At 42.2% G+C, this 26,380-nt stretch overlaps 1 protein-coding gene across 3 annotated transcripts in view; it reads left to right on the plus strand.

Annotated features, from left to right (window-relative positions):
- The first annotated feature begins 454 nt into the window (after positions 1 to 454).
- The window catches only part of srcap (Snf2-related CREBBP activator protein), a 40,536-nt gene continuing 14,610 nt past the window's right edge, over positions 455 to 26,380 (plus strand). For 2 of the 3 annotated variants that reach the window (XM_085285298.1, XM_085285300.1), the window contains exons 1-17: positions 455 to 981; positions 1,547 to 1,623; positions 2,845 to 5,762; positions 6,365 to 6,406; positions 6,723 to 6,986; positions 8,883 to 9,068; positions 9,212 to 9,352; positions 11,193 to 11,382; positions 12,977 to 13,146; positions 17,617 to 17,710; positions 17,848 to 17,937; positions 18,192 to 18,365; positions 18,527 to 18,750; positions 18,871 to 19,048; positions 19,151 to 19,287; positions 24,649 to 24,818; positions 26,045 to 26,374. In XM_085285298.1, coding sequence (XP_085141424.1) covers positions 950 to 981; positions 1,547 to 1,623; positions 2,845 to 5,762; positions 6,365 to 6,406; positions 6,723 to 6,986; positions 8,883 to 9,068; positions 9,212 to 9,352; positions 11,193 to 11,382; positions 12,977 to 13,146; positions 17,617 to 17,710; positions 17,848 to 17,937; positions 18,192 to 18,365; positions 18,527 to 18,750; positions 18,871 to 19,048; positions 19,151 to 19,287; positions 24,649 to 24,818; positions 26,045 to 26,374 — 5,417 coding nt within the window. In that variant the 5' untranslated portion in view covers positions 455 to 949. The remainder of the gene's footprint in view (positions 982 to 1,546; positions 1,624 to 2,844; positions 5,763 to 6,364; positions 6,407 to 6,722; positions 6,987 to 8,882; positions 9,069 to 9,211; positions 9,353 to 11,192; positions 11,383 to 12,976; positions 13,147 to 17,616; positions 17,711 to 17,847; positions 17,938 to 18,191; positions 18,366 to 18,526; positions 18,751 to 18,870; positions 19,049 to 19,150; positions 19,288 to 24,648; positions 24,819 to 26,044; positions 26,375 to 26,380) is intronic. The other variant, XM_085285299.1, reaches the window with a different exon arrangement.

Here is a 26,380-nt window from a genome sequence, read left to right on the forward strand (position 1 = left end):
TCGTTGGGTACCGGGAGACAGTTCGGATTACTGGCATTACGGATTGAGTGCGATTTTTCGCGGATGACGACTCCTTCAACGAGAATTTAGTAAAAGAAAATTGGTCGGAAATTTCAGGTAGGTGGGAACTTAAGATGGCGGCCTTGAGAGGGAGGGGGGCGAAGGAGGAAGTAAAGGGGGATTCAAGGGGGGTTTTAGACAACTGGAAGGCCACAATCAGACTGCGTTTCATTTGTTCACGCTGCTTCTGCGGCGTGCGATGAAATATGTACCTACCTACAACACTGACCTAAACCAAGATGACAAAACAGTAGACAGTGACATGGGATATCTTCGGATGTTAACTACTCTAAAAGAAAAAAGGAGTGATAAACCGTCACTTCCGTGCGGTCGTTTCTAAAGTGCGGTCCGTGGGGACGTAGTTAGCCCCCTTGAGTCCCCCGTGTAATCGTTGCAAAATTTATATGGAACTTTCTAACACTGTTTTTTTTAGACATTTCGTATATTTAACTAAAAAGTAATCACTATCTATTTTTAAAACTGAATAATTTAAACCCATTTATTTTCGCAAAAGAGGATTTGACCCCACGCAATGACGTCACGAGTGATTGTCTCCCCCCCCTCCCTCTGTAGTGCATGCAGAAGCGGCTTTTAATGCGACTTTTCGGATGTTTTGGGGGTATTTTTGGGTCCTCAGCGTACAGTAACGCATTAAAATGTATCGGCATAAACTGGCTTCTTTGAAGCCTGAGCATTACATAACTGCGGGTGGGATGAGGGGCGCCTGCGCGTCAAATGAACGCACCCTACTAACTAACTCTTCTAGCTGGCTAGTTAGCAGCAGGCTTCCTCCATTTAACTGTTATTGCTGGAGCTAACGTTAGCTAGTTAGCCAGCCTGCCAGAGAGCTAACCGGCAACGTTAGGCGTTAACCTTTGAATTGTGTTTTATGAAGCTTCTTGAGCTGCAGTTCTCATATGGGTACGGCTCATGTTTCAAGGTATCACCGCTGCCACATCACTAGTGAATACACATAATTTCTTGGTCGTCTTGAACCCCATGTGGCGACAGGTACTCACAATTTAAAAGGAAAAAAAAAGAAAAAATAGTCACGAGAGCACGGATTGAATGACTGACCGGAGGCCCGCGCGCTTGGTCGCCGGCTTTTAGCGCGAGAGAGCGCGTGCTGCAGAAATCCTAACATCTTCCTGTGGGCGACTGCAGCAAATGCAACCAGGAGCTGGCTGTTTTGTTTTTTTTTTTGTGGTTTTTTTTTTTTATTACCGCTGCACACACACCACAGTCCTAGCAGGAGTTTGCTAGCCTAGCTGTCCGCTCCTTACGTGACATGTTACTCATCATCCCACACATTCATATATCTCTGTTTACCAACTGAAGCTTCTGCCACAGCTTTTTTTTTTTTTATAGCTGTTGGAGTTGTAAGACCAGTCAGTTTCAGCAGTAGAGTTCCTAATAGTGAGTTTAAACTGCTTTTTTGATTTTAAAAATAAAGTTACCACCCGATTTCTGTTCCTCACTTCCTCAGAATATGTGGAGGGGACCCTAATTTCAGCATCCTGGAAGTAGAAAGCACTGAAGATCTGTGTCTTACACGACAGACAGGTGAGAGGCTCCTGCTTTGCACACACATCGCTTCAGAAGTGGCTGTAATATGTGTAGTAATTATTTGTGACTTGCTAGTGCAGTCAGCAGTGTTTATACATTTAAATAGACTTCTTTATGTTATTATTTTGTTAGCAAAAACTTATTGTACTTAGTCCCCATGAAAAGAAACTCATCAAACAAAATATAGTGCACAGACTGGTTTTTATTTTGATATATTTAGTCTAAAAAGTAAACACGGATGAGCTGTGCAGCTAATGTTTTTGCATTAAAATTTACCTTGCTTCTTTTAGATGGAATCTAAGGTACTATGTTATTTAGCTGGTATAAATGCTATTTAGTCTGTGGAGCATCCAGAGATCCCCGTTTTTATTTGTTTATTTTGGTTTCAGGTGTTTTATTTTCCCTTTCTTGTGTATGTATGTTAATGACCTTTTTAAAGATATACATACAATTGTGGAAATTTTTTTCCTGAGATTTTTACAAATGTGCATTGCAATTATATTGTTGTTGTTATTATATTTAGACTTAAAAGAAAAAACATGGGGGATGAAAATGTCCTGTTTAAAGAGGGACATGTGGTCGCACTTTCATTTTTACCTGTTAAGTGAGTTATACCAGAGGTGTTCATGAGCCACGTTTGGCCCATTAGCCCAGTTTGACTAGTAAAACCAGTGCTACTAAAGAACATTCACCTGGACATCCCTGGATTCAAAATGAGCCAGACACGGAGTGTTCAGATCTTGTTTTCATTTTTTCTTTTTTCTTTTTTTTTTGTCTCCTTACATCATGTGTTTGTTAAAATTGATAAATCATAGTGACAATATAAGATAAAGTTCTGCTTTACTTATCTCAAAAGTGGGGAAATCCCTTTATTGCTGCAAATACAAGCTATAAGCACATAAGATAAGTACAGTGCTATATAGTTCAATAAAATACATCACAGTAAAACAACTACATTAGTAAATACAAGAACTGAAGTAAAATCAAAATTTAAGTGAGTATAAACTTAAATAAAACGATTAAAGTACACTTATAGAGAGAGATGTATACTTCTGTGTAAAGCTAGTACCATCATACCACAAAAAATGAGTTTTATCGAAAAATTTGAGTAATTTATGACTTCACTGCAACTCTCACTCTTTACAAAATATCCAGTAGCCGATTGGACCAGTTCATGCCTGACACCCCTGTTAACAGCCTGTGTCTCTTCCCTTGCAGGTGCAGTGTGTAGCCGGGGCAGCACCGAGGAAGGACGCTCTGGGGAGGAGGCGGCGCGGCAGCACGCCTCTCCGGCTGTGGATGTGCTGGGTGGCAACCCCCAGGCTGCACAAAATGTGGCTGGGGAGTCCCCTCGGCATGCCCCGCAGCCGGTCGCAGCTGCCCCGCACCCAGTCCCTCCGCTCACCGATCCGTCCACTGTGCCCCTGCTGGAGAGCAACACCCCAACATTCGCCAGCACGGAGAACGCCCCTCCGACCACCTTGCCTGAGACTCTACCAATCAGTGGTAATATCATCTCAGAAGAGAGTGCCGTCGGAGTTGCAAGATCTTTGCCAGCGTCCCTCACTGAGGACTGCAGTTCCTCTGCTGAGATGCAAAGGCTTCCAGCTTCCCTTTGTCCTCCTGTCCCCTTACAGATTGACAAAACAGTGCAAGAGCTGCAATACGGGTCACAAACTGATAAAGAGAAAAGCCACTCAAACAGTCAGACAAACCAGCTTCCTAGAGAAGGTGCTGGACTTGTGGTTATTACGGGAACAAAGGAAAAACGGTCCATCACCTTGGAATATAAACCAGAGACTGGAACAAATATGGAACTTGGTGGAAAAGAGCACACAGGTGGGAATATTCTCCCACAACAACCCAAATCTCAGATCTGTTTCACAGCCTCATCTCTCTCTGTCCAAGACGCTACGGAGGGTGGGGCTGTGGAGCAGTCCGACAGGACTCCATCTGTCCAAACAAATCAAAGCAGCCATATACCTCCGTCAGGTGCTGCAGAGCAAGCAGGGAGTCTCCAGGACTCGGCATCGCCTGCACTCCTTCTGTCCTCAGCCGAAAATAGAGAGATTAAACAAACTAACCTGTCAAAAACTCAACCCAAAACTATCAAGGGGATCTCAGCTAATGCTAGAGACGTGCAGAAAACGGCTTTTTCGGAGTCAGTTGAACACATTGAAACGCAGCCTCATTCAGCTGAAATACTCGAAGCCGCAAAGGCAAGAGAGCTGCTCCCTGGAATATACACTTCGACTGGAAAAGGAAGCTCGGCGTCCAGCTGCGGTCCCCTTGAAGGAGCGCAGGTGGAGAGTAGCACGAGCAAAGAGCAAGCTGACTCGTCAGGCCCCACAGTGCTGCAAGAGATTTCCTCAAAACCTTCCACCGGACCTGCTCTGTTTGACACAGGCCTAGTTGTCTCACTTCAGGCGGGGGAGGTTATAAAAGCTGAAACATCTCACACCTCTGACCAAGTCGCCTCAACAGAGCTCATCGCGGAGATTGTGCATTCTGCCGACACTCAGGAAATTGTGGTTGTCGGGGAGGAGGCTCATATCACCGGGGCCTGGCCCACCGTGCACCTGAATCAGAGTTACCTTCTGCAGCGAGAGGATGGCAGCGTCTGCGAAGCCGCCATCGTCAACGAGCTGACTTCGGAGATCTCCGCTGGGGAGCCGAAGCTGTACACAGGAAGCGTTCAGACGCAGATGGAGCTGGGCTCTCAACCTGTGGAAGTGTACGAGTTTTGCAGTCTGGTGGAGGAGGTCGCAGAGGAGACGGTCTGTGCCAGCAGTGCTGCACAGATGCCTCATTCTCCTGGATATGAGGTGAACTTATTCAACGCTTTACTAGAAAACTCTGAGGACCTCGAAGCATCTATCCACACAGTTGGTGAAAACAACACCATCATAATCTCCCAGCAGCCCTTGCGTTCAACAAGTGATATAAATCAGGCTTGCTCTAGCAGTAATTTATCCATACGAAACACAAGCATGGCCGGAGTTGAACAGCATTTGGTGTTAGATGCTAACCAAGCTGTTGAAGTGGCACACTCAAGTGCGGTTTGTTTAGTTGAAGTAGCGGCCGTTACTGCTGACTCATTCACTGTTGAACAGGCGGACACCAGCGCGCAAATCGGGACACAGGTCGGTGCTGACCAGACGGAGGTGAGCGGTACTGCTGTGCTTCAGACTGTTGGCCCAAAACAGGAAGCAGAAGTAACAGTTGCTTCGTTATCTCTCTTATCCCCAGTGGTTACTATTACCAGTGGAAACTTGGGGATGCAGGCCCCTGTTGCTGTTACACTTTCTCATATAGGAAACCAACCCTCCCTAAATCAGACCCCAGGAGTCACTGTTGTAAGTGTCGCAAAGCCTGAGGTCTGTGTTTCTGCTTGTGACGGGACCAAAGATTCCCCCGCTGTCACCACAACGGCATCAGTGACTGTTCAGAATGTCGCTATGCCCTCAGTAAGCAAGCCAGTGGCTTTGCGTGCCGCTCCTGGGGCTATAAATCCAACGCTGCTCCTTCTCAAACCGGGAGAAACTCCTCTCCTGAAACACCCACCCTCCTTTTCATTGTCTAAGCAACAGAATGCAGACGGCAAGCTGGCCAATGCCCACGGCTCCTGCTCCTGGTCTGGCACGGTGTCTGAGGAGTGCCTTCCCCAAACAGTCTCCGCTCTTAGCAGCTGCAGCGATCAGACGCAGCGGGCTGTCAATGAATTGTCAGTGGTAGCAGCAGCAGGAGCTTCTGTCAAGCTAGAAAGTGGTAATATTTCTCTTGAACCCGACCCGGCTACACCTGCCACCCCCTTAACGACTACTACAAGCAAACCTGAGGCCTTAACCGTTAGCAGAACTTTATCCCAAGATGTTTCCACAGCAGCCGCTACGCTGCACAGTTCGAACATGCTCACAGCTTCAGTCTCAGCATCCACCAGCCCCGGCGACTTCCCCAGCCAACCCGATTCCATCTACGGGGAGGAAGATGGCGAGGACATTGAGCATGACGACCCTGCGGGAGAAACTGAGGTCCAGGAGAGCAACTCGGGACAGGTTAGCAGCCCAGAAGAAGGCAGTGACGAGGAAGCCGACGGCGAAAAAAGCGAGATGACCACCCCCAGCTCGCCACACAAGGTATTTGATCCATTTAAAAAAAAAAAAAAAAAAAAAAAGGAAACCAAAGAAACCATAGCTTAGACATAGCATTAAGACTCATAGTCATGAGTTATTGCTTGAATGCCAAGGTATAAGAGGCGTCCACAAAACACGAGCACAACTGAAGCAAAACAGCTGATAAATGCTAAATCTGCATCCGGACATCTTGTCGCTGTGAATAAGATGAGATGAACTGTTTATTGGATCTTTTTTGTTCTTTTTATCCGAGTGAGGAGCTTAGGAGTTTCAGAGAGGTTTGCTTCCTAACTGGGTATGACAGAATATATATATATATTTTTTTTAGTGATGTGCAACACTGTTACTGTTGCTGAAATCATTTTTCTGAGCTGTAATTCAGTCCTGAAGAGATGCGTTAATATTTTATCTTGGCTAAGAACAAAAAGCAGTTTTAGTTATCAAATGGTAATCAGATACGCTGGCATGCTTTTTATTTTATTTTAAAAGGACGTCACTCCGCATGTAGTCCATCTTTAATGCAACACGTGTGTGCGCGGTGTTCTTGTATACAGTGATTCATTTCTTTTAAGTTGGCCGCATGCTAAGCCATGTGTGTTTTCCAGCATGGACAGAGCAGGACAGACAGACAAGCACTGTTTCTTAAGGTAAGTGCTGGTTGTCAGACACCCAGACAGGCTCATTTTAACAGGGCATTCATGAGCATATCCCAGGCAGGAGAATTTTAACTCAAGCAGGCATTTCTTTGACTTCAGCTCTTTTATGATTGCATGAGAAGACGGCTGCCACAGACTCGCTCGTGGCCAGTTTGACACGCTTCCTAAACACTTAAATGCTCTAATCCATTTCATGCATGATGCTTTTGTCTTAGTGAAGCTTAGGCTTTCACCTTAGTTTGTTTCATTTTCTAAAAATTAAAAAAAAAAAAAAAATCCCCTTCATCCTTGTCCCCTTCACTCTCAGGTACGCCAGTGGATTGCAGACAGGGTCACTGGGAATTCTTCTCCTGGATCACCCTCAACCTTCTCCTACCCCGGATCCTCAACCACACCTGACTGGTCCACACCACGGCGGGAGAGGTCCTCGCCTCTCCGGGGTCCCCACGGAAAGTTTGTTTCACCTTCCTCTTTCGGTGCCTACAGTTCGTCGTCTTCGCCGCCAGACCAGGGCTCCTCTCAGCGGTCCCGCAGTGAGCGTCACACCGACATGGCAGAGCTGGCTAAACATGTGAGTGAGCATCATTCAGGATGTTCAGCATTTCGTCCACACGTCCGCGGGACAGTCAACCAGTCTGTCTCTCCGTCTGTGTTTTTTAGCAGTCTTTCTGCTTGTCTAGATACAGTTTTATCTAATTATATCTATCGATCTATTATCAATCTCTCTGACTGCTTGTCCTTCTGTTTACCTCTTTCATCTATCTTCAAATTTCCCAATTCAGTTTTTGTTTTTTTGTTTTTCAAACCGGGCTCTGATATTTTTATATAAAATATTTCATCTTTGTAACCGTCCTGCATATGAAAGGTTTTTTTTTTTTTTTGTTTTGTTTATCATGCTTTTATATTTCTTCCACGTAATCCAAGTAAAATCTTAACTTTTATTTTGCTGTAGGTTGTTTCTTGTCCCTCAGTAAGTGGTGCCAGGCAGAAATCTTATGAATTGTGTATGAATCGCTGCTTCTCAGCCTCTCACTAAATCCTCAAATTGACGAAAGCAGTTGCACATCCGAAGATTATTTGCCTCATGTCCGATGCCTTTTAACAGGCTGCTCCAGGAGTCTGAAATGTAAATAATCAAAACAAATCACTTTGAATGGCACAGCATGCATTTTTTTAACCTTCTGGATTCTTAAAGGAGAGAAAATTGGACCTTTTTTACTAAAAAGACATTTCAGTTTTGTGAATAGACGCAGCTTTTGATCCATTTCCCTATTTAGCTGTCGGGCAGTTAAGTAGTTAATTGTTATTTTATGTCTGCTTTGAGTAATTTAAGAAAAGCTCAGGAGAAATTCAGCACTTTTTAAAAACTCCCCTGACATCCTTTTGACTTTGATGGTATACTTTACATGATTATGCTGGAGCGCTCTGCTGAACAACCTTTAAAAACTGTTGTGTTCAAGTGTTAAATATAAAGAGCTCTGTCCTTTGTACTGTTTACTTGCGTTACTTTTTGGGAACATCACGGTTTTTAAGAAGAAACGTCTCAATCAGCTCCTCCTCTTTTGTGAAGCAAGTGAAGCTCTGCTGATGAAGGTCACTATATGACAAACAGGACAAGGCAACAAAGTGTGTGGATTTGAAAGCAGGAGAAGAAAGATGGAACATCTTGCAGCCTTGTGACTGTGTGAGACAAAGTGTGAGGTGTGTGGAACAGCTTCTCTGCTGCAGTTTGAGTGCTAGGGAGGGATATTGTTATCGAAAATGTTGCACAGGTGCAGCTCTTTTGAAATTAAACAAATATTTTCTCCGACCGATGAGAGCCGTTCACCAGAGTGCCACTATTTTTTTTTTTTTTTTTTTTTGTTACTGAGACAGATAATTATGAAGTAATGAATCCAGAGTGTACCTAAATAAGAGGTGCAAGGAGAACCTTTATTTTTTTAAATGCCAACCCGGAGGCTGGCACCACCATGGTTCCCTCTACACACACCAAGTGGGATTTCTTTTCTGTTTTTGTTTCAAGGTTGTTTTGGTGTTATTGCATAAAACTTTGTTAAAAAAATGTTTTGGTCAATTTGTGAAGATAATCTTCACAAATTGATGCCATTAAGTGAAATCCTATGAGATAAAAGCCACAAACAAACTGCCTTTTGTTCAGCTCTCTTTCCATATAATCTTTCTATTTTCCTTATAATGCCAATATATGGCACTAGTATCTAAAAAGACCTGAAAATGGGGTTCTCAAAGCTTTGATAGACCCATTTCTATCAAGTGAGCCTACATCAAAAGTGGGGACCGCCTCTAAGAGTCGAAAGAACTAGGAAAAGGTTCCTCCGGTTTGAAAGCACCTTTGAAGATGCAGTGTAGCAGGAGATCAGTATTTTGCATTTCTGAATCAGCTAACCCCCACCTTACTGTTTCAGAGCCAGGAGTTTACTGACTTTTTGTTCTTCACTTTGTGCTGCAGGAAGCTGACATCGAGCATCGAACACAGGCACTGAAGCGAGAGGGCTTCTGGTCAATGAAGCGACTCACCCGCCTGACGGAGCCACCGCGGCCAAAGGTTCACTGGGATTACCTGTGTGAGGAGATGCAGTGGCTCTCGGCTGACTTTGCTCAAGAGAGGCGGTGGAAGAGAGGCGTGGCCAGAAAGGTAGGACGTGCAAATCATCACAGAGGTTTGCTTGAAGTTTCACACATTCATGATGCTAAGAACAGGGGTGAAAAGTGCGCTCCTGTATTTTTGATGGTGGATGTTGTATATGTTCTAAATGTGTTCTGTTGATTTGTTGTTAGGTGGTGCGGATGGTGATGCGGCACCATGAGGAGCTGAGGCAAAAGGAAGAAAAAGCAAAGCGGGACGAGCATGCTAAAATCAGACGAGTCGCCTCTTCTATCGCAAAGGAAGTCCGGGCTTTTTGGAGCAGTGTAGAGAAGGTACAGATGATTCCCTGAAACCAAGCAAACAGAACATTCTGCTTCTCTGTTCAGCGCCCGTGTTTGTTCGGGTTTATGACAGAAATAACATCCACTTTTCACATGAAGTGCAGTCCTGCTTCCAAAAACGTGGCAGTGTAATGTTCAAGGCTGTAGCTGAATAAAAACTAAAACGAGGTGGGGATCAGGAGGCTTTGGCGCACAGATTCTGAAACTGCAGGTTTCGTCACTCTCCTACCAAAATTCACTGAACCAGCAGCAAAAGACCAAAACTACACTTTTGAAAAACATCGTAATGAATAAATTCCCTCTTAGTTTTGCTGTTTTGCTTCCACCACGATAAAATTGCACCTCTTGCACAGCTCTATCTCTCAGCGTGCTTTGACGCCAATTTACCATCAAACACCTCTATTTTCGGTATTTTTTTGTTTGCCTGCTACACACCCAGCTACCGTTGTGTACAGTGCTGTCGGCTGCCCCCCTCCAAAAAAATGGCCCCTGACAAGACAGCCTAATTTCTGTTTTTCAGTACTGAAGAAATGTAAACTTTCACACATTATACTAAATTGCAAAATGCTCATCTGTGTCTCCAATAAAACGTTGGCACTACATACAACACGACGCAACACAGTAACTTAACTTAGTAATAAAATGAAGAATAAGTGTAAATAATAAACAAAACAAAAAAAACACTGGACAGTTTGGACACACATTTTAAAAAAAAAAACAAAAAAAAAAAAACCCAAAATAATTTAAATTAAACTGAAAGTGAACCCTTTCATATGAGCAAAACTCGCTCTGAAAGCTGGCTGAAACTGAAAATAAAACTTCAGAACAAACATATACGATAGAAAATGGCACACGAAGTGATTAGTTTTTATTGGGCTCTTCTTTTAACAACACTCTGGGAACCTTTGGAGGATATCAATTACCTCAGTAGGGGAAAACCAACGGGTTTTCTAATCTATGCTCGCTATCTCATGATTTCAGCCGCTCTGCTCGTCCCGTGTCATATTTTCTTTGGTTCAGAACAAGCTTAATATTTTCACTGGTGCGCTTGGGTCAGTTCAGCACCTGGATCCTTTTTCCTGCTGAGCTATTGTCGTTGTAAAAATGCAGAATGTGTTTTGGTATTTTTTGCTAAAATAAGCAAAGCTTTAATTTATAGTAGATGCATCTTTTTGTAAAGTAAGATGTAGTTTGCAAACACTTGGAATAAACTCTTGTGAATCTTCCATCTTTTTCTGGGATGTTCAACCTTGTTAGTTGTGAACTGATCTAGTGCGTGTTTTCTTTAGTATTACATTTTTTTTTCAGTGTTGTTTTTCTAATTTAAAAACACACACACACACACACACACACACACACACACACACACACACACACACACACACACACAAAAAACTTTAATGTGTGTTGCTGACATTATTTTAATGGTCTAATTGTTTGTTTGTTGGTTTTTAAAAACCAACAAACAAACAAAAAGACCCCCACAGAGCTCATAATTGCCCTTTAAAAAAAAAAAAAAAAAAAAAAGTTTTTGTTATTTTTGAACTAAATACAGTATGTAAATCTAAGTCATCAAGAATTTCGGTTGAATTTCACCCAGAGTAATCCGACTACACGGCTCTTCTTGATGTTAAAACATGCAGCTTGAAACCTTGAATTGAACTTTTTATATTGTAAACTCAATTAAAATACGAGACCCATTTGAGATTTTATGCCGTTTTACCCAGCATCGCAACTTTTCTGCTTATGTGGGGTTTTTTTGTTTACTTTTTAAAAATCATGTGAAATTCCCAGCTGTTCTCACACGCTGTCTTATTTGTTGAACCTGAAGGTGGTACAGTACAAGCAGCAGTCCAGGCTAGAGGAGAAGCGGAAGAAGGCGTTGGACCTTCAGCTGGACTTCATTGTTGGCCAGACGGAGAAATACTCGGACCTCCTGAGCAAGTCCTTGGCACCCATCAGGCCTGCTGAGACCGTCGTGTCTCCACAGAAATCCCTGCCTAATCCTGTCGAGGAGGATGGTGAGAAGTTTTCCCTTTAAAGAAAACCTTCTTCTTATCGTTAGTGCTCACTGCCACCATGTCGCAGACAGCTTTCAGAGCTGATTCACTGGTTCAGACTGGGACGTTGTCATAGCTACACACCAGTGAGCGAATCTTCTCAAGCGTTCAGAGGTAAACTGTTTCATAGGAACAAAAGGCGTTCTTCACCGTCAAGGTCGCTACATCTTTGTAAGATTAAACCGCATTTTCTGCGAGCCCTCTCTGGCTGATGCACCTCGGCTTGGTTTAACATGATGAGAAGTCAAACATTTGTCACAGCAGTTACACATTTTTATTTTTTTTGGGGGGGTGGACCACATCCAGAGCGCTGTACCTAATGCTCTTTGGCAACCGTCAGACTTGAGACCCATCAAACCTGTCAGACTTGTCTGCCGCCAGTATTACCGTTGGCAGCTTATTCCTGAAGCACTGAGGTGAGCAGCTTAATCTGAAGCTGTGTTTCAGTCAGAGGAGGAACAGACGTAGCAGTGGTTCTGATCCCACCTTCATTTCATTACCAAATACGGGTTTGTTGGTGCTAAAGTGCGAACACAGTCTGCTTAGCTGTGAAGAAGCTCACAGCACTGAGACCAAAACTTAAATTTTCCTTCTGCCTGTAGCTGAAGCCTTGCAGTAGCTCCAGCTGTGGCTTTTGTGTGTTAAAATCAAAATAGGAGACACAAACCAATAAGTCTTTAGTTAAGAAAGAGAAAAAAAAGATAGGTAGGTAGGTAGGTAGGTAGGAATAGAGCAACAACAAAACCCCCCCACCAGACACAACAAACTGCTGCTCTTAATCAAGACATGGATTTACATCAGCCTATTCTAGAAACTAAAATAACATGTTATATTTCAAACAGTGTGTGCTTATCATACTTTTGCTGTTTCTTTTATCTGTGACAGATAATCTGAAAGATATCTAATGTATATAAAATGCTGTCAATCATTTTTATGTTTAAAAAAAAAAAAAGTTCAAATGGCTGCATATTATTTTATTTTATTTTATTTTTAAAACCATTTGACACATTTATGCCTCTGTTCAAATTTAGTCTAAATCAAACTTCTGTTTTTTGGATTTATAATACTGAAAGTATTTTCTGCAGACTTGTATTTAGATTAGTTAAACATCTGTTGTGATGTTTTGCATGACTAACAGGCTGAGAGTAGCAATATTTACTGCTGCAGAAGCTTCAAAGCAGAGGAAACTGTATAAGTGGGTATGATACACAAATAAAGCCACTGAAAACAAGTATTCCTGTATGAAATATATTTGCTTGAGGGTTTAAAAAAAAAAAAAAAAAAAAGTAAAATCCTTGTTTCAGTTTGCAAAATGCTTGGACTGCGTGGTTCCCATTCATCAACTATCCTCACAGACCATCTGTAAAATGCAAATAATCCATAAAAACTTCTTTTAAAAAGTATATTTCAGCGTATATGAGAGGAAATTCAGTCTTTTTCAGTGTGTATGTTTGAGATGGTGTTTTTTTTTCCTCTTTTTGACTTTGCAGTTTGTCTAACTGTGTTCTTCAGAATAAAGTCTTTTTCCAATACCAAACCCTTTGTTTTCATGCAGACAGAGACTTTGAACCTCCCTGTGAAGAGGAGGATGATGAAGAGACCATAGAGGTGGAGGAGCAGCAGGAGGGCAATGATGCTGAGAGCCACCGGAGGGAGATTGAACTGCTGAAGGAAGAGGGCATGCTGCCACTGGACCAGCTGCTCAGCAGCCTCAATCTGCCTCAGGTAGGTCCACAAACCAGAGGGCAGTGATTGTTTTCTGAAAAGAACAAAAGTACTGCAACCATCCAGAAACAGACCAACTTCACAGATGTCCTCAATTTAACTTGGTTATCTAAATTTGTGGTTTAAATATTTATATCTGAAAAGTTGAACAGCCTACAACTTGAGCTACTTTGTATTAGAGATGGACCGATCCGATATTACGTATCGGTATTGGTCCGATACTGACCTAAATTACTGGATCGGATATCGGAGAGAAATAAAACATGTGATCCAATCCGAAGTATCACAAAATCACCTCACAAAATGCGCTACTTGGCATAACCCAGCTCAGTGCATCGTATCAGTATGTGTCACGTGATAGAGCGGCTGTTGTCTGCGAGACCTGTCGGTGGTCTGGTGGAGCATGTGGAGCCTCGCTACATGCTTCCAAACCGCGGCATTTCATCTCAGAGAAAACTATCCCAGAGAAGTAAAGCAAGTGTGTAAGTGCATCTCTGAATGTTTGCATAGTATTTCCATGTTAAGCTTAACAACTGATATATTGAGCCATAGCTGGACTGACCATCGGAGTTCCATATTGAGGCGAAAAGGAAGCAATTTGTCCATTACTTCAGCTACAATGGGGGGAAAAAAAAAAGGGCACAAAGCTGGAGTTATTCTGTCTTTGCTGCACAGCTGCCTCTTCTCTCATTCTCTCCCCCTCCCTCCCCTGTTGCTACTTCAATCATGAAACTGATCAATGATCAGCTGGTTGGCTTTTCTGTCGCAAGTCCCGTCTCTCTTGTTTGTTTATCGCCCACCGTTTGGATATGTGGTGAGAGGGAAACATAAAAATTAATCCAGGAGATGTTCTTACTGAATCATCAGCTGAACAGTGATGGACAAACAGGATTACCTTTTATGTGAATGAGTTGAAGGGAAGTTATGAACTGTTTCTGAGAGACAAATAACACCAGGATCCTTTTCTACGTAGCTGACAGCTGGTAACTTTGCAGGGGCGGATCTAGCAAAGTTTTGCTAGGGGGCCAGGTAGGGCATTAACAGGGAAAGGGTGGGCACAAAAATACTTTTGTTTGTTATTTCATTTAAAATGACTAACTTTTAATAAATAATTATCTGAATCTTACAACCAAAGTGGTCATCTGATTAAATGTATAGAAATCCATTATTGTATATAGTAACTGTTAAGTCTAATATACAGTGGGGCAAAAAAGTATTTAGTCAGCCACCGATTGTGCAAGTTCCCCCACTTAAAATGATGACAGAGGTCAGTAATTTGCACCAGAGGTACACTTCAACTGTGAGAGACAGAATGTGAAAAAAAAATCCATGAATCCACATGGTAGGATTTGTAAAGAATTTATTCGTAAATTAGGGTGGAAAATAAGTATTTGGTCACCTCAAACAAGGAAAATCTCTGGCTCTCACAGACCTGTAACGTCTTCTGTAAGAAGCTTTTCTGTCCCCCACTCGTTACCTGTATGAATGGCACCTGTTCGAACTCATCATCTGTATCATCTGTATCTGTATAACTCCAAACTCCGCCATGGCCAAGACCAAAGAGCTTTCGAAGGACACCAGGAAAAGTATTGTAGACCTGCACCAGACTGGGAAGAGTGAATCTACAATAGACAAGCAGCTTGGTGTGAAAAAATCAACTGTGGGAGCAATCATCAGAAAATGGAAGACATACAAGACCACTGATAATCTCCCTCGATCTGGGGCTCCACGCAAGATCTCATCCCGTGGGGTCAAAATGATCATGAGAACGGTGAGCAAAGATCCCAGAACCACACGGGGGGACCTGGTGAATGACCTGCAGAGAGCTGGGACCAAAGTAACAAAGGTCACCATCAGTAACACACTACAACGGCAGGGAATCAAATCCCGCAGTGCCAGACGTGTTCCGCTGCTGAAGCCAGTGCATGTCCAGGCCCGTCTGAAGTTTGCCAGAGAGCACATGGATGATACAGCAGAGGATTGGGAGAATGTCATGTGGTCAGATGAAACCAAAGAACTTTTTGGTATAAACTCAACTCGTCGTGTTTGGAGGAAGAAGAATACTGAGTTGCATCCCAAGAACACCATACCTACTGTGAAGCATGGGGGTGGAAACATCATGCTATGGGGCTGTTTTTCTGCCAAGGGGACAGGACGACTGATCCGTGTTAAGGACAGAATGAATGGGGCCATGTATCGTGAGATTTTGAGCCAAAACCTCCTTCCATCAGTGAGAACTTTGAAGATGAAACGAGGCTGGGTCTTCCAACATGACAATGATCCAAAACACACCACCCGGGCAACAAAGGAGTGGCTCCGTAAGAAGCATTTGAAAGTCCTGGAGTGGCCTAGCCAGTCTCCAGACCTCAACCCCATAGAAAATCTGTGGCGGGAGTTGAAGGTCCGTGTTGCTCGGCGACAGCCCCAAAACATCACTGCTCTCGAGAAGATCTGCATGGAGGAATGGGCCAAAATACCAGCTACTGTGTGTGCAAACCTGGTAAAGACCTATAGTAAACGTTTGACCTCTGTTATTGCCAACAAAGGTTATGTTACAAAGTATTGAGTTGTATTTTTGTTATTGACCAAATACTTATTTTCCACCCTAATTTACGAATAAATTCTTTACAAATCCTACCATGTGGATTCATGGATTTTTTTTTCACATTCTGTCTCTCACAGTTGAAGTGTACCTCTGGTGCAAATTACTGACATCTGTCATCATTTTAGGTGGGGGAACTTGCACAATCGGTGGCTGACTAAATACTTTTTTGCCCCACTGTACACCCTAGTAAGCTATAGTACTTTTTCCTTTGGGAAGGTACCATCTGTGCAGTCTGCAATTCTGTTGAAGAAAGATGTTCAATCTATTTAATTATTGTAGAAAAATAATTGATTTCTGTGCATTTGTTTTTACACGTGCATTAAATTAAAGTTGATTAAGCATTGTGAGGTGGGGGGTGGTTCCCTAATATTTTTGCTGGGAGTTGGCAACCCTATTTGTTAGGTTGTTTAATATTTCTGCTAAGTGCTCTTTAAGATACCAGAATAGGGATGATGGTGGAGGTTTAAGTTTATTAGATTGATCAGTTTTGCTGAACTATAAATTATTTTGGGTGCAGTGTATTTTTTGCATACAAGTATAACAGAATAGCTTTAGTGTTTTGTTTTTTAAAACTTGAGTATGAACTTATACAAAATGTAGCAAGATATTTATAAAAAAAACTGTCTTATTGATTACAAAATACGCTATATCGGATTCATATCGGTATCGGCAGATATCCAAATGTATGATATCGGACATAAAGTGGTATCGTGCCATCTCTACTTTGTATATGTTTTGTTCACATTTGAGTAAAAATGAGCTATTAATAGTTCCAGTTTTTAATCTGTTAGTGGATATACAGACAACTACTAAACAACTAGACTGATTTGAAAAAGACAAACGTTTTAAGAAGTTTCCATGGTTTCCAAGCAAACTTGTGAGTAGCTAATGATGGACCGAGAATAATGATCTACTATGATGATCTTCTCTTTATGTAAAAATGACACTGAATCTTAAACATACTGTAAGTTAATTTGATTCAGTGTTGGTACAAATTCAGGCAGTTTGGAAACTTTTCCTCCACAAACAGCTGAAATTATGGACCACGTAAAAAGTGAGCTGAGTCAAAGTATAGCACCTGAGTTTCTGCTGTTGTTTAAAGACCTGCCACTTTTATTTTGAGCTGCATCCCATTGTTGGATCTAAAGAGTCATTAAATAAAAATAAAAAAAAGGTAACAGTTGAGATTCAGTGTTTCTCACGTGGGTGATTAATGCAGGTGGACAGCCTTCTCTGTTTTATTTTGAAAGTTCCTGTCCCGTTTTTCCGGACATCCTTAAACTCCACTTTCTTGGACTACAGCTGCCAGCAATAGTCTTCCTCCTGCTCCGCTGAGTACCCGCAGTAGGTGGAGAGGAGGTTCAAGGACTACGGTTACCTGCTGCAGTCTGAGACTTTGGACTTGGAATATTTGTAGGAGAGCAGCTGATCATATTGCTCTCTTACGTGTCACAAACTGCTTGGCCAGTTCAGTATTTTCAGAAAGGAAACGTGAATTAAATGATTGAATTCATTTAAGAAAGATTCGAAACAGTTGGTAAACACTGACATTATCACCCACATAAACAAGCTGGTGAGCTGTAGCTGTGCATTTGATTTAACAGTAATGTGTTGTATAATTATTCATCTTCATTTTCACTTCAAATTAATTCCAGATGCTGTCATCTCACTGAGGACTTATTGAGCTTTATTATTTGTTTTTATAACTCATACAAGTCTAATTATGGGATGATTATACCTGAGTAAACACGCTGACACCTCTGTTAAAACGAGGTTAGCTGATAATGTGCAAAAGCTGAAGAAAAGCACATGTTTTTAATACTGACCACAGATTTCATGTATCACTGAATCACGGTGTTACGCAGGACCAGGGCTCGGACGAAGAATGCTCTGATGAAACGTCTTCATCAGAGGCGGGGGAGGAAGAAGACGGGGAATTCACTGCCAACGAAGAGGATGGTGAGATTGCTCCCAATATAACCTCCATAAAAACAGAATGAGACCTTTTACTGGATTTTTTTTTTCTGCTCATTTTTTGTTTATCCAAGTTCATTTTTAATTGTCAAGAATTTGTTTTTCTTCTTCTGTGTTCACAGCTGAGGATGAGGAGGACACGATAGCAGCTCAGGAGAAGGTGGAAGGAAATGTAGATCATGCAGAGGAACTCGATGATTTAGCCAAAGAGGGTGAGGGCTTTATTTTCTACTGGAAGTGGTGCTAATTCATTGCATTGACCTGAGGTTTTATGAAGTGTTTGAAGAGCTTTCTGTCTCTTTAAAGAGGAAAGCAAGCTTGATGACACCTCTGCATTGCTGCTCTCTTTCTGCCTTTTTTAAAATTCTGTACATATGAATGAAATTTCATTCATTACTAGCTGCTCCCTGGTCTAAAATAAGAGGCTGCAGACCGGATCCTTGACGTGTCTCTACTTCCCTTCCAGGCGATATGAGCATGGAGGAGTTGCTGGAGAAGTACAAAGGAGCGTATGCCTCAGACTTTGAGGTCCCGTCTGCTTCTGGCTCTAAAGCGAGCTCTGATTCGGAGGTGTCTGGGGATGAGGAGGTGGAGACTGAAGAAGATGAGAGTGATGTGGAAAGTAACACTTCTTCCTCAGGTATTAAACTGCTCATAAAGACCCAAAATAAACTGTTTATCTCCCTCCACTCTGAGCAGAAGCTTTCAGAAAATGTTTTCCTTCTTACGTCTGTTTCAAGTTTGTTTTGCTGCTTTAATTTATTATTAATTCATTAATCATTTCAAATGTTCTCCTCTCAGATTCACCAGGCGACAGTGCTGAAGATGAGGAGAGCGAGAAGGATGAGGCAGAGAGTGAGGAGGAAGACGAAGAGGAGTGTGGAGATGAAGGGATGGAGGTTTTGCTGAAGGAGGGAGACAGCAGCCCGTCTTCCTCTGGCTCGCGGCCAAAGAAGGAGATCAGTCACATTGCTGCTACTGCAGAGAGCCTGCAGCCCAAAGGCTACACTTTAGCTACCACAAAGGTCAGTCTTTAAATATTAAAAATGTATATTTCAGTCATTTTATCAGATGGAGGAAAAGTGTAGATTAAACTCTTCTGCAGATCTGAGTCACAGTTGTTTCAACTTTCTCTACAACTTAAGGTCAAGACCCCCATTCCATTTCTGCTTCATGGCACATTACGAGAGTATCAGCACATCGGTCTCGACTGGTTGGTCACCATGTATGAGAAAAAGCTAAACGGCATTTTGGCTGATGAGATGGGCCTCGGCAAGACGATCCAGACTATTGCTCTGCTGGCTCACCTCGCCTGTGAGAAAGGTAACAGACTGCGGCTTCTTATATGTACAGAGTTACAAAACTTTGGTTGTTGGAGTGTTATTTGTGATTAATACACTGTCCTGTTTCATTTGGTATTATTAGGTAACTGGGGCCCTCACCTCATCATCGTCCCCACCAGCGTAATGTTAAACTGGGAGATGGAGCTGAAGCGCTGGTGTCCAGGGTTTAAAATCCTTACGTATTTTGGCAGTCAAAAGGAGAGAAAGTTAAAGAGACAGGTACTCAGTTTGCTGGTTCTGCAGGCGGCTCATTTTCCTTTGTTAGATGAGTGTGATGTGCTGCTTTGTCTGCTCTCATTTACTTTTAGTCTCTCCCTCCTGGCTTTACTGCTGTCATCTGTGATATACTGCAGATTGTTCTTGTCAGTCTTTAACTCCCCGTGTTACTTATCTGCTGAGTCGTCTTGTTTATCAATTGTTTGTTCTTAGTCTGCCTGCTGCTTGACTTACTCTTAATAATTTTGTTTCTCCTTACATACTGCTGTCTTAATTTTGACTGTGGCTTATTTACAGTGATGTAGATTAGTGTGTATCCCAGGAAAAACAGAGGCACTGATCCAGCTTTTATTTATTTATATATATATATATTTTTTTAACTCAAAAGTACAGTTTTTAAATTTAATGTTGCTGAAACAAAAGTAATTTAAAAAAAAAAAAAAATCTCAGGGCTCTCAAAATTTCAAAATCCCTGGTAGCTCTTCGGGCTGGGACTCTTCAGTTTTTGGTAGCCCAAAATAAATGTAAGTAGCCTGAATAAAAAAGAGAGCAATTTTTTGATTGATGTTTTGTTTCCTGTTTTGTTTCCTTTACAATATTATACATTAAAGTATAATATTGTAAAGGAAACAAAACATTAATCAAAAAATTGTTGAAACACAAATTACAACATTGTATAAAAATTACAATCATCAACTCAAATACTTGATTCTAATTGAACAGAAATTTCTATGAACTTGTAAGAACTGTGTAGGACATGAATCAGTCTGTGTCAGATCCTGAATTTGAAATTTCCACTGAAGTCACGGGTAAGAGACAAGTGGAACCAAGATTGAGGCCATTTGCTTTTTGACGTTTGCAAAGACTGCTAAATTTTGCCAGTGGTAGTTCACTCTTTGCAACATAGTACGCTGTTCTAAACAGATTTTTTTAGGTTTATTTTTAGTATGTTATTTGCAATTGGTGTTTGTTCTGGGAAAGATATTGCAGACTGAGCAATAATGCATTTCTCATGGGTTCTAATGGGGGCCTTTCTTAAAATGACTGGTCCCAGTAACAAAGGCGCTTGTCGACTCAGAAATCGAGAGAAAACCAACAACACACCCGGCAGAACATGTGCGCATTCGCTGACAAAATAAAAGACGCGCACCAGATAAGAAGTTGCAACGCGCGTTTGCGTCCATATAAAAAGCACTGTTTTTGTCCGCTAGAGTGGGATTTTCACGGCACATTCCGCACCACATCTCTGTACCACATCTCTGTGCGTTCATCATTTGTTTGAAGCCAGCTCACCTCCTGCAACCACTTTTCCGAGAATACGTGCTTCTTTTGTGGTTCGGACTCCTTCTGACATTTGTTTGGAGGTGGAGGAACACCAAAGTAATTGCTTAAAGGAGCTTCTTCGACATCTTTAAGAGTTCTAAACAGATGTCTGTCCTCCTCCAGAAAATCTTATGTATGCAAACACGCGTTGCAACTTCATATCTTGTGCGCGTTTTTTTTTTTTTTTTTTTTTTTGTTGTTTTTTTTGTGACAGCGAATGCGCACCTGCGGACCACTTATGTGCATCCCCGGTTATATAGCTCGTCATATTAAAGCCACAGAAATTCTTTTGTCCATGAAACCATAAAGCTGCACTTTCTTTTTGCCTTATAGTCTGATTTGTCATAACTTTTCCGTTTTGTGGTAAACTTTTCTTTGGCTGTCACTTCTTCACCCTGACCTGTCTTATTTGGCTCAGCAGAACTAAAATATATATCCTGCTGCTTTTACTTACACACACACACACACACACACACACACACAACGGTCAGCGATTCTCTGCGCGATCAACCTCTCATATGTTTAAGCTTGCTGCGGGAGATTTCACTTGTCATGTTTGCATAGTAAGCTAACGATTGATAATACCATGTCAGAGGAATTGGTGCGCAAATTATCATCACTCACCAATCAGTGCTGTCGCTCTCTATGCACAGTTCGCGCGATTGCAAAGTGAAAGCAAAAAACAAGCGCAATTTCAAACGCGATTTCAATATGTCACATATTGACAGTGGCTCACCGATGCCAATGACATAATTACCCAGCTACATTTCCGAAAGAATGCAAAAGCATTGACATATATTTTTCCTTCCTACAATGTCGCTAGCCCCGGGATGTCAGGCAGGCGATTTTGCGAGCCCTGTATCTGATTGAGGAATCACTCATCTTTGGAAAAGAAAGTTTATTACAGAGAAATGGCTCTTTCCAAAATAAAAGCTATACTATACGCTTCTTCTGGGCTATATTCTCAGCAGCATATTGTAGCGGGTCAGGGCTGTTCCGGGTTCTGTTTGTACAGTTATGTTTTGTTTATGTTGCCATAGTAACGGGTGACGCCCTCTCGCTACGACGGTGTGTCCTTCCAGGGTCAGAGGGCTCCCTGTGTGTTGTTGTTGTTGCTGTGTGGTTTTCGCGATGAGCAGTTAGCTAGCGGCAGTGTTCTTCTGCAGATGTCAATAAACGGCTGTGCTCCCTGGCTAGCTCACGGGAAGCAAGACCAAACGACACCTCCGTCTCCTCCTTGTCTGAGCTCGCCACATTGGTGTCAGAAGTGGGATGATGGTGGCACCCCATGTTCTGACCCGAGTGACTTTTTCCCCCGCCGGTCGTGACCGGCCGGTGCGCCAAAAGAAGGCACCTGGACATTTGCAGGACTTTGTGTGGGGTAATGGGGTCGTCGGGGACGACTGACCCCTTAGGTGGGGGCTATGTATTGGGTCAGGGCTGTTCGGGGTTCTGTTTGTACAGTTATGTTTTGTTTATGTTGCCATAGTGACGGATGACGCCCTCTCGCTGCGACGGTGTGTCCTTCCGGGGTCAGAGGGCGCCCTGTGTGTTGTTGTTGTTGCTGTGCGGTTGCCGCGATGAGCAGTTAGCTAGCGGCAGTGTTCTTCTGCAGATGTCAAACGGCTGTGCTCCCTGGCTAGCTCACGGGAAGCAAGACCAAACGACACCTCCGTCTCCTCCTTGTCTGAGCTCGCCACAATATTAAACATATCAGGTCCCCATAAGGAGAATCATGTGCTAACGGCTGTCTAAATGACTCGGGTAAAGTTTGTAGCATGCATGCTTGTTTTTTTTTGTCTGCTTCCACTTGTCTTTGCACTAGGATGATGTCAGCGTAAATGTGCAGTCATATTCGTTGTGTTCCCACTAGTGCTGTCAGCGTTAATCTCGTTGAAATGTCGTTAACACCACAACACGGCAAATCTCCGTTAACGAGCTACCCTTGATCGCCCCGTGCATGGGGCTAGACGGCCAACACGTTAACGAGCTAACTGCGCTAACACACTAGTCCCCACCCATGTAATTGAGGATTGCGTGGCACATCCAACATACTGTTTTACTTTAGGCCATGACGCGCTTACCTTCAGGGTCATACCTCACATGAAAACCAAAATAATTCCAAACGCCAGATCTGAATGAGGGAGGGGGAGGTTCAATTTGCCATGTTGCAAGGAGAGCTTAACTTCTGTCTCGCTAGCTTGCCCTGCGCTCTTCCTTCTGACGATGCTGTCTGTGTTGAACGCTCAGTGGATCTGCGCTCGACAGTGCAGCCTAGGCGGAGTAGTCGAACGCAGATTCACTGAGCGCTCCACACAGACAGCATCGTCAGAAGGAAAGTTGATAAAATAAATTACAAATTTTGTATTGTTCGATTCATATGCGTACCGAACCGAAAGCACTGTATCGAACGGTTCAATATCGATACGAGTATCGTTGCACCCCCCCCAAAAAAAAAAAATTAAAAAAAAAAAAAAAAAAATATATATATATATATATATATATATATATATATATATATATATATATATATATATATATATATATATTTTTTTTTTTTTTTTATTTTATTTTTTTTAAGTTTGGCTATCTGGGGTTTGGGGTTTCTGCTGATACGAGCACTGATCTGATACCAGTCTTAAATTAATAAGCTGGGTTTCTCTTTGTGAGAAAGAGATTCGGCAATCGCTCTTTTATGTGAAGGACAACATTATGCTTGCCTCAGTCAGGTTTCAGAGCAGCCAAAACATGAAAAACAACCTAGCACAGGGGTAGGCAACTCCAAACCTCGAGTGCTGGTGTCCTGCAGGTTTTAGATTTCACCCTGTGTCAACAGACCTGAATCAAATGATTAGTTCATTACCAGGCCTCTGGAGAACTTCAAGATATGTTGGGGAGGTCATTTAGCCATTTGAATAGGCTGTGTTGGATCAAGGACACATCTAAAACCTGCAGGACACCAGCACTCGACGCCTGGAGTTGCCTACCCCTGACCTAGCACAATAAAGTAAATCTCTAAATCAACCAAAATCTAACTAGAATCCAATAAGGAGTTTAATGAGGAAATCCAACAGAAGATTCAGGGATTCCTAACTTTAAAAACCAAAATGTAATAAATTAAAATGTCAAATAATCTAAATTTACTGGAGTGGTTTTAATTAGTAAAATAATCCAGGGTGGGACCATTAGTAACATGGTCCTCCTAAAATCCAAAGACAGACATGCTAATTGTTGATTCTAAATTGGTCGTAGATGAGGATGTAAGCATAAATGTCCTGTCATAGACTGCTGACCTGTTCAGGTTTTTCTCTACTGCAGCAGGTTTAGGCCCCCAAGTTTGATAAATGGTTAAGATGATGCGTGGAACTAAACTAAGACTGTTTATTTTATCCACCTAATTTATTTACATTCTTTAGTTCAGCTTCAACAGTTTGTCTTCATTTTTGATACAAGCCACAACACAAATGTTTCAGTGATTGTTTAAATTTCAGGAGTGCAGATACTGCAGCAGTTTGTCAATTAGTTTCTTGTTCACACTTCTTCCTTTTCCTTTTTAGCACTAAGACTGGGGTATTTATTTATATTTGCCTATATTTAGGGGTAGACTACAGCGAGGCACAAGTTAAAATGCTTACTGGTTACTGTGTTAATGCCAATACGTCACCCGTAACTGCAACACGAGCGACGTTACTGCATATTGTTGTCATTTAGAGTCTGTGCACCTCCTGCCAGAGCGACATAAAGATTGTATTAATCAAGTTTGCGACTACTGGTTATGCTAACTTAAAATAAAGAACTAAAAGCTTCCCAACAAGTGTTAAACCTGACATCATACACTGGGGTCTTCTGGTATTTTCAGTTCCATAACTTTATACAGTTATGGATTGATTTGTTTAACTTTTCCCACCGATATGATTCCTGTCTTGCATTGACGAATTCCTAATTTCCAGCAACTGTTGACATGTTTGACAGATACTGTATAAAGTGAAAAACTGAGTGCTGGAAAATAATAAGCCACTCTGTTACACTTTCTCTTCTTAGGGCTGGACAAAGCCAAATGCTTTCCACGTTTGCATCACTTCTTACAAGCTGGTGCTGCAGGATCACCAGGCCTTCAGGCGAAAGTCTTGGCGCTATCTGATCCTCGATGAGGCCCAGAACATCAAGAACTTCAAGTCCCAGCGCTGGCAGAGTCTGCTGAACTTCAACAGGTCAGTGGAGACTGTTTGTGTATATGGGCCCACATCAGAGAGTGAAACCTGAGGCTCAGTGGATGAGGCATGGCCTCTGGATTTTTTTACACTAAATTCCAAAGTAGTTTTTTGTTTAAAAAAAAAAAAAAAAAAGTAAAAATCTTTTTTTTGCATTTTAATGAAAAAAAAAAAGATTTATAGATATATTTTGGGGGTATTTAGACTCATGGACAGCAAACATGAATATTTGTATGTACAACTTCTGATTCTTATTGAAGAAAATCATCCTCCTTTCTCTATAATGCTTTCAAAGACATGGTGTCACTCAGTACCATTTGACTTTGAATGTATTTGAAATGCACTGAACTGTTAATCTACAGGCCACAGTTGTGTGTAAATATCTTCACATTTAAAAGTGTTTGTTCTTTTCAAAATGATTGTCATCATTTGGCTGGTGGCCGGGGCCAGCTGGTGGTAATTTCTCACTGTTGTGTGGCGCTCCAAAGAGCCTGGCGCTTGTGCACATGAATAGATGCACGCTCTGAGAACGCACACCTTTATACAGGCTGCAGCGATTCGCTCCGATGATAAATCAAGATTACAACATCATCAGTATGAGGATGTTTCACAGTACCGGCTGAATAGAGAAATACTTGCACAGCATATTAAAAAAAAAGATCCGTTAGAAGTTTGAGAGTGCCTCTCATGTTCAGCATCAAAATGTTGGTTTGTGAGCTTTAAAGCAAATAAAGATGTGCTGCAAGATGCACACTTCAGCGTGGATTGTGCACTAAAAGCTTTTTTAAAAATAATCTATAATCTAAATTGATACTCAGCCCCAGTGAGATGAGCGTAGCCATGCCGACGGTGTAACCGCAAAAATATTTCTACATGAACCTCAGGATTTCCCAGCAGGACGTGGTGTTATTTACTTCACCTGTCAGTGGCTTTAATGCTGTGGCATATTTGGGTTTTAAAAAGAGTTTTATGATTTAGACTATTCCAGCAGACAGAAACACGACTCCAAATAAATGGTTATGTTATTTGTTTGATGGATGTTATAAACTCTTTATGGGGTGAAGATTGCGTTCTCAGCTTGCTGCACCCATGTGGCTAAAATGAGTTAAAGCATGTTTGATATCTTTAGCAGCTGAAAACTCTTATTTTCCTCTTCGTACTCACCTGAAGCTTGAATGATACGACTTTTTTATTTACGTCTCTCCTCGTGTCTGTGCTGATCATAGCCACCGGCGACTGCTGCTGACAGGAACCCCTCTACAGAACAGCCTGATGGAGCTCTGGTCCCTCATGCATTTCCTCATGCCCCACGTCTTCCAGTCCCACCGCGAGTTCAAAGAGTGGTTCTCCAACCCGCTGACGGGAATGATCGAGGGCAGTCAGGAGTACAACGAAGGCCTGGTTAAGAGGCTTCACAAGGTGCTGAGGCCGTTCCTGCTCAGGAGGATCAAGGCTGACGTGGAGAAGCAGATGCCCAAGAAATATGAGCATGTGGTGCGCTGCCGTCTGTCCAAGAGACAGCGATTCCTCTACGATGACTTCATGGCGCAGGCATCGTAAGT

This window comes from Mchenga conophoros, linkage group LG8 (genome assembly GCF_057382185.1).
Source record: "Mchenga conophoros isolate Kocher_MC1m ecotype Shallow Benthic linkage group LG8, M_conophoros_male_GT1.1, whole genome shotgun sequence".
Classification (NCBI taxonomy): Eukaryota; Metazoa; Chordata; class Actinopteri; order Cichliformes; family Cichlidae; genus Mchenga; species Mchenga conophoros.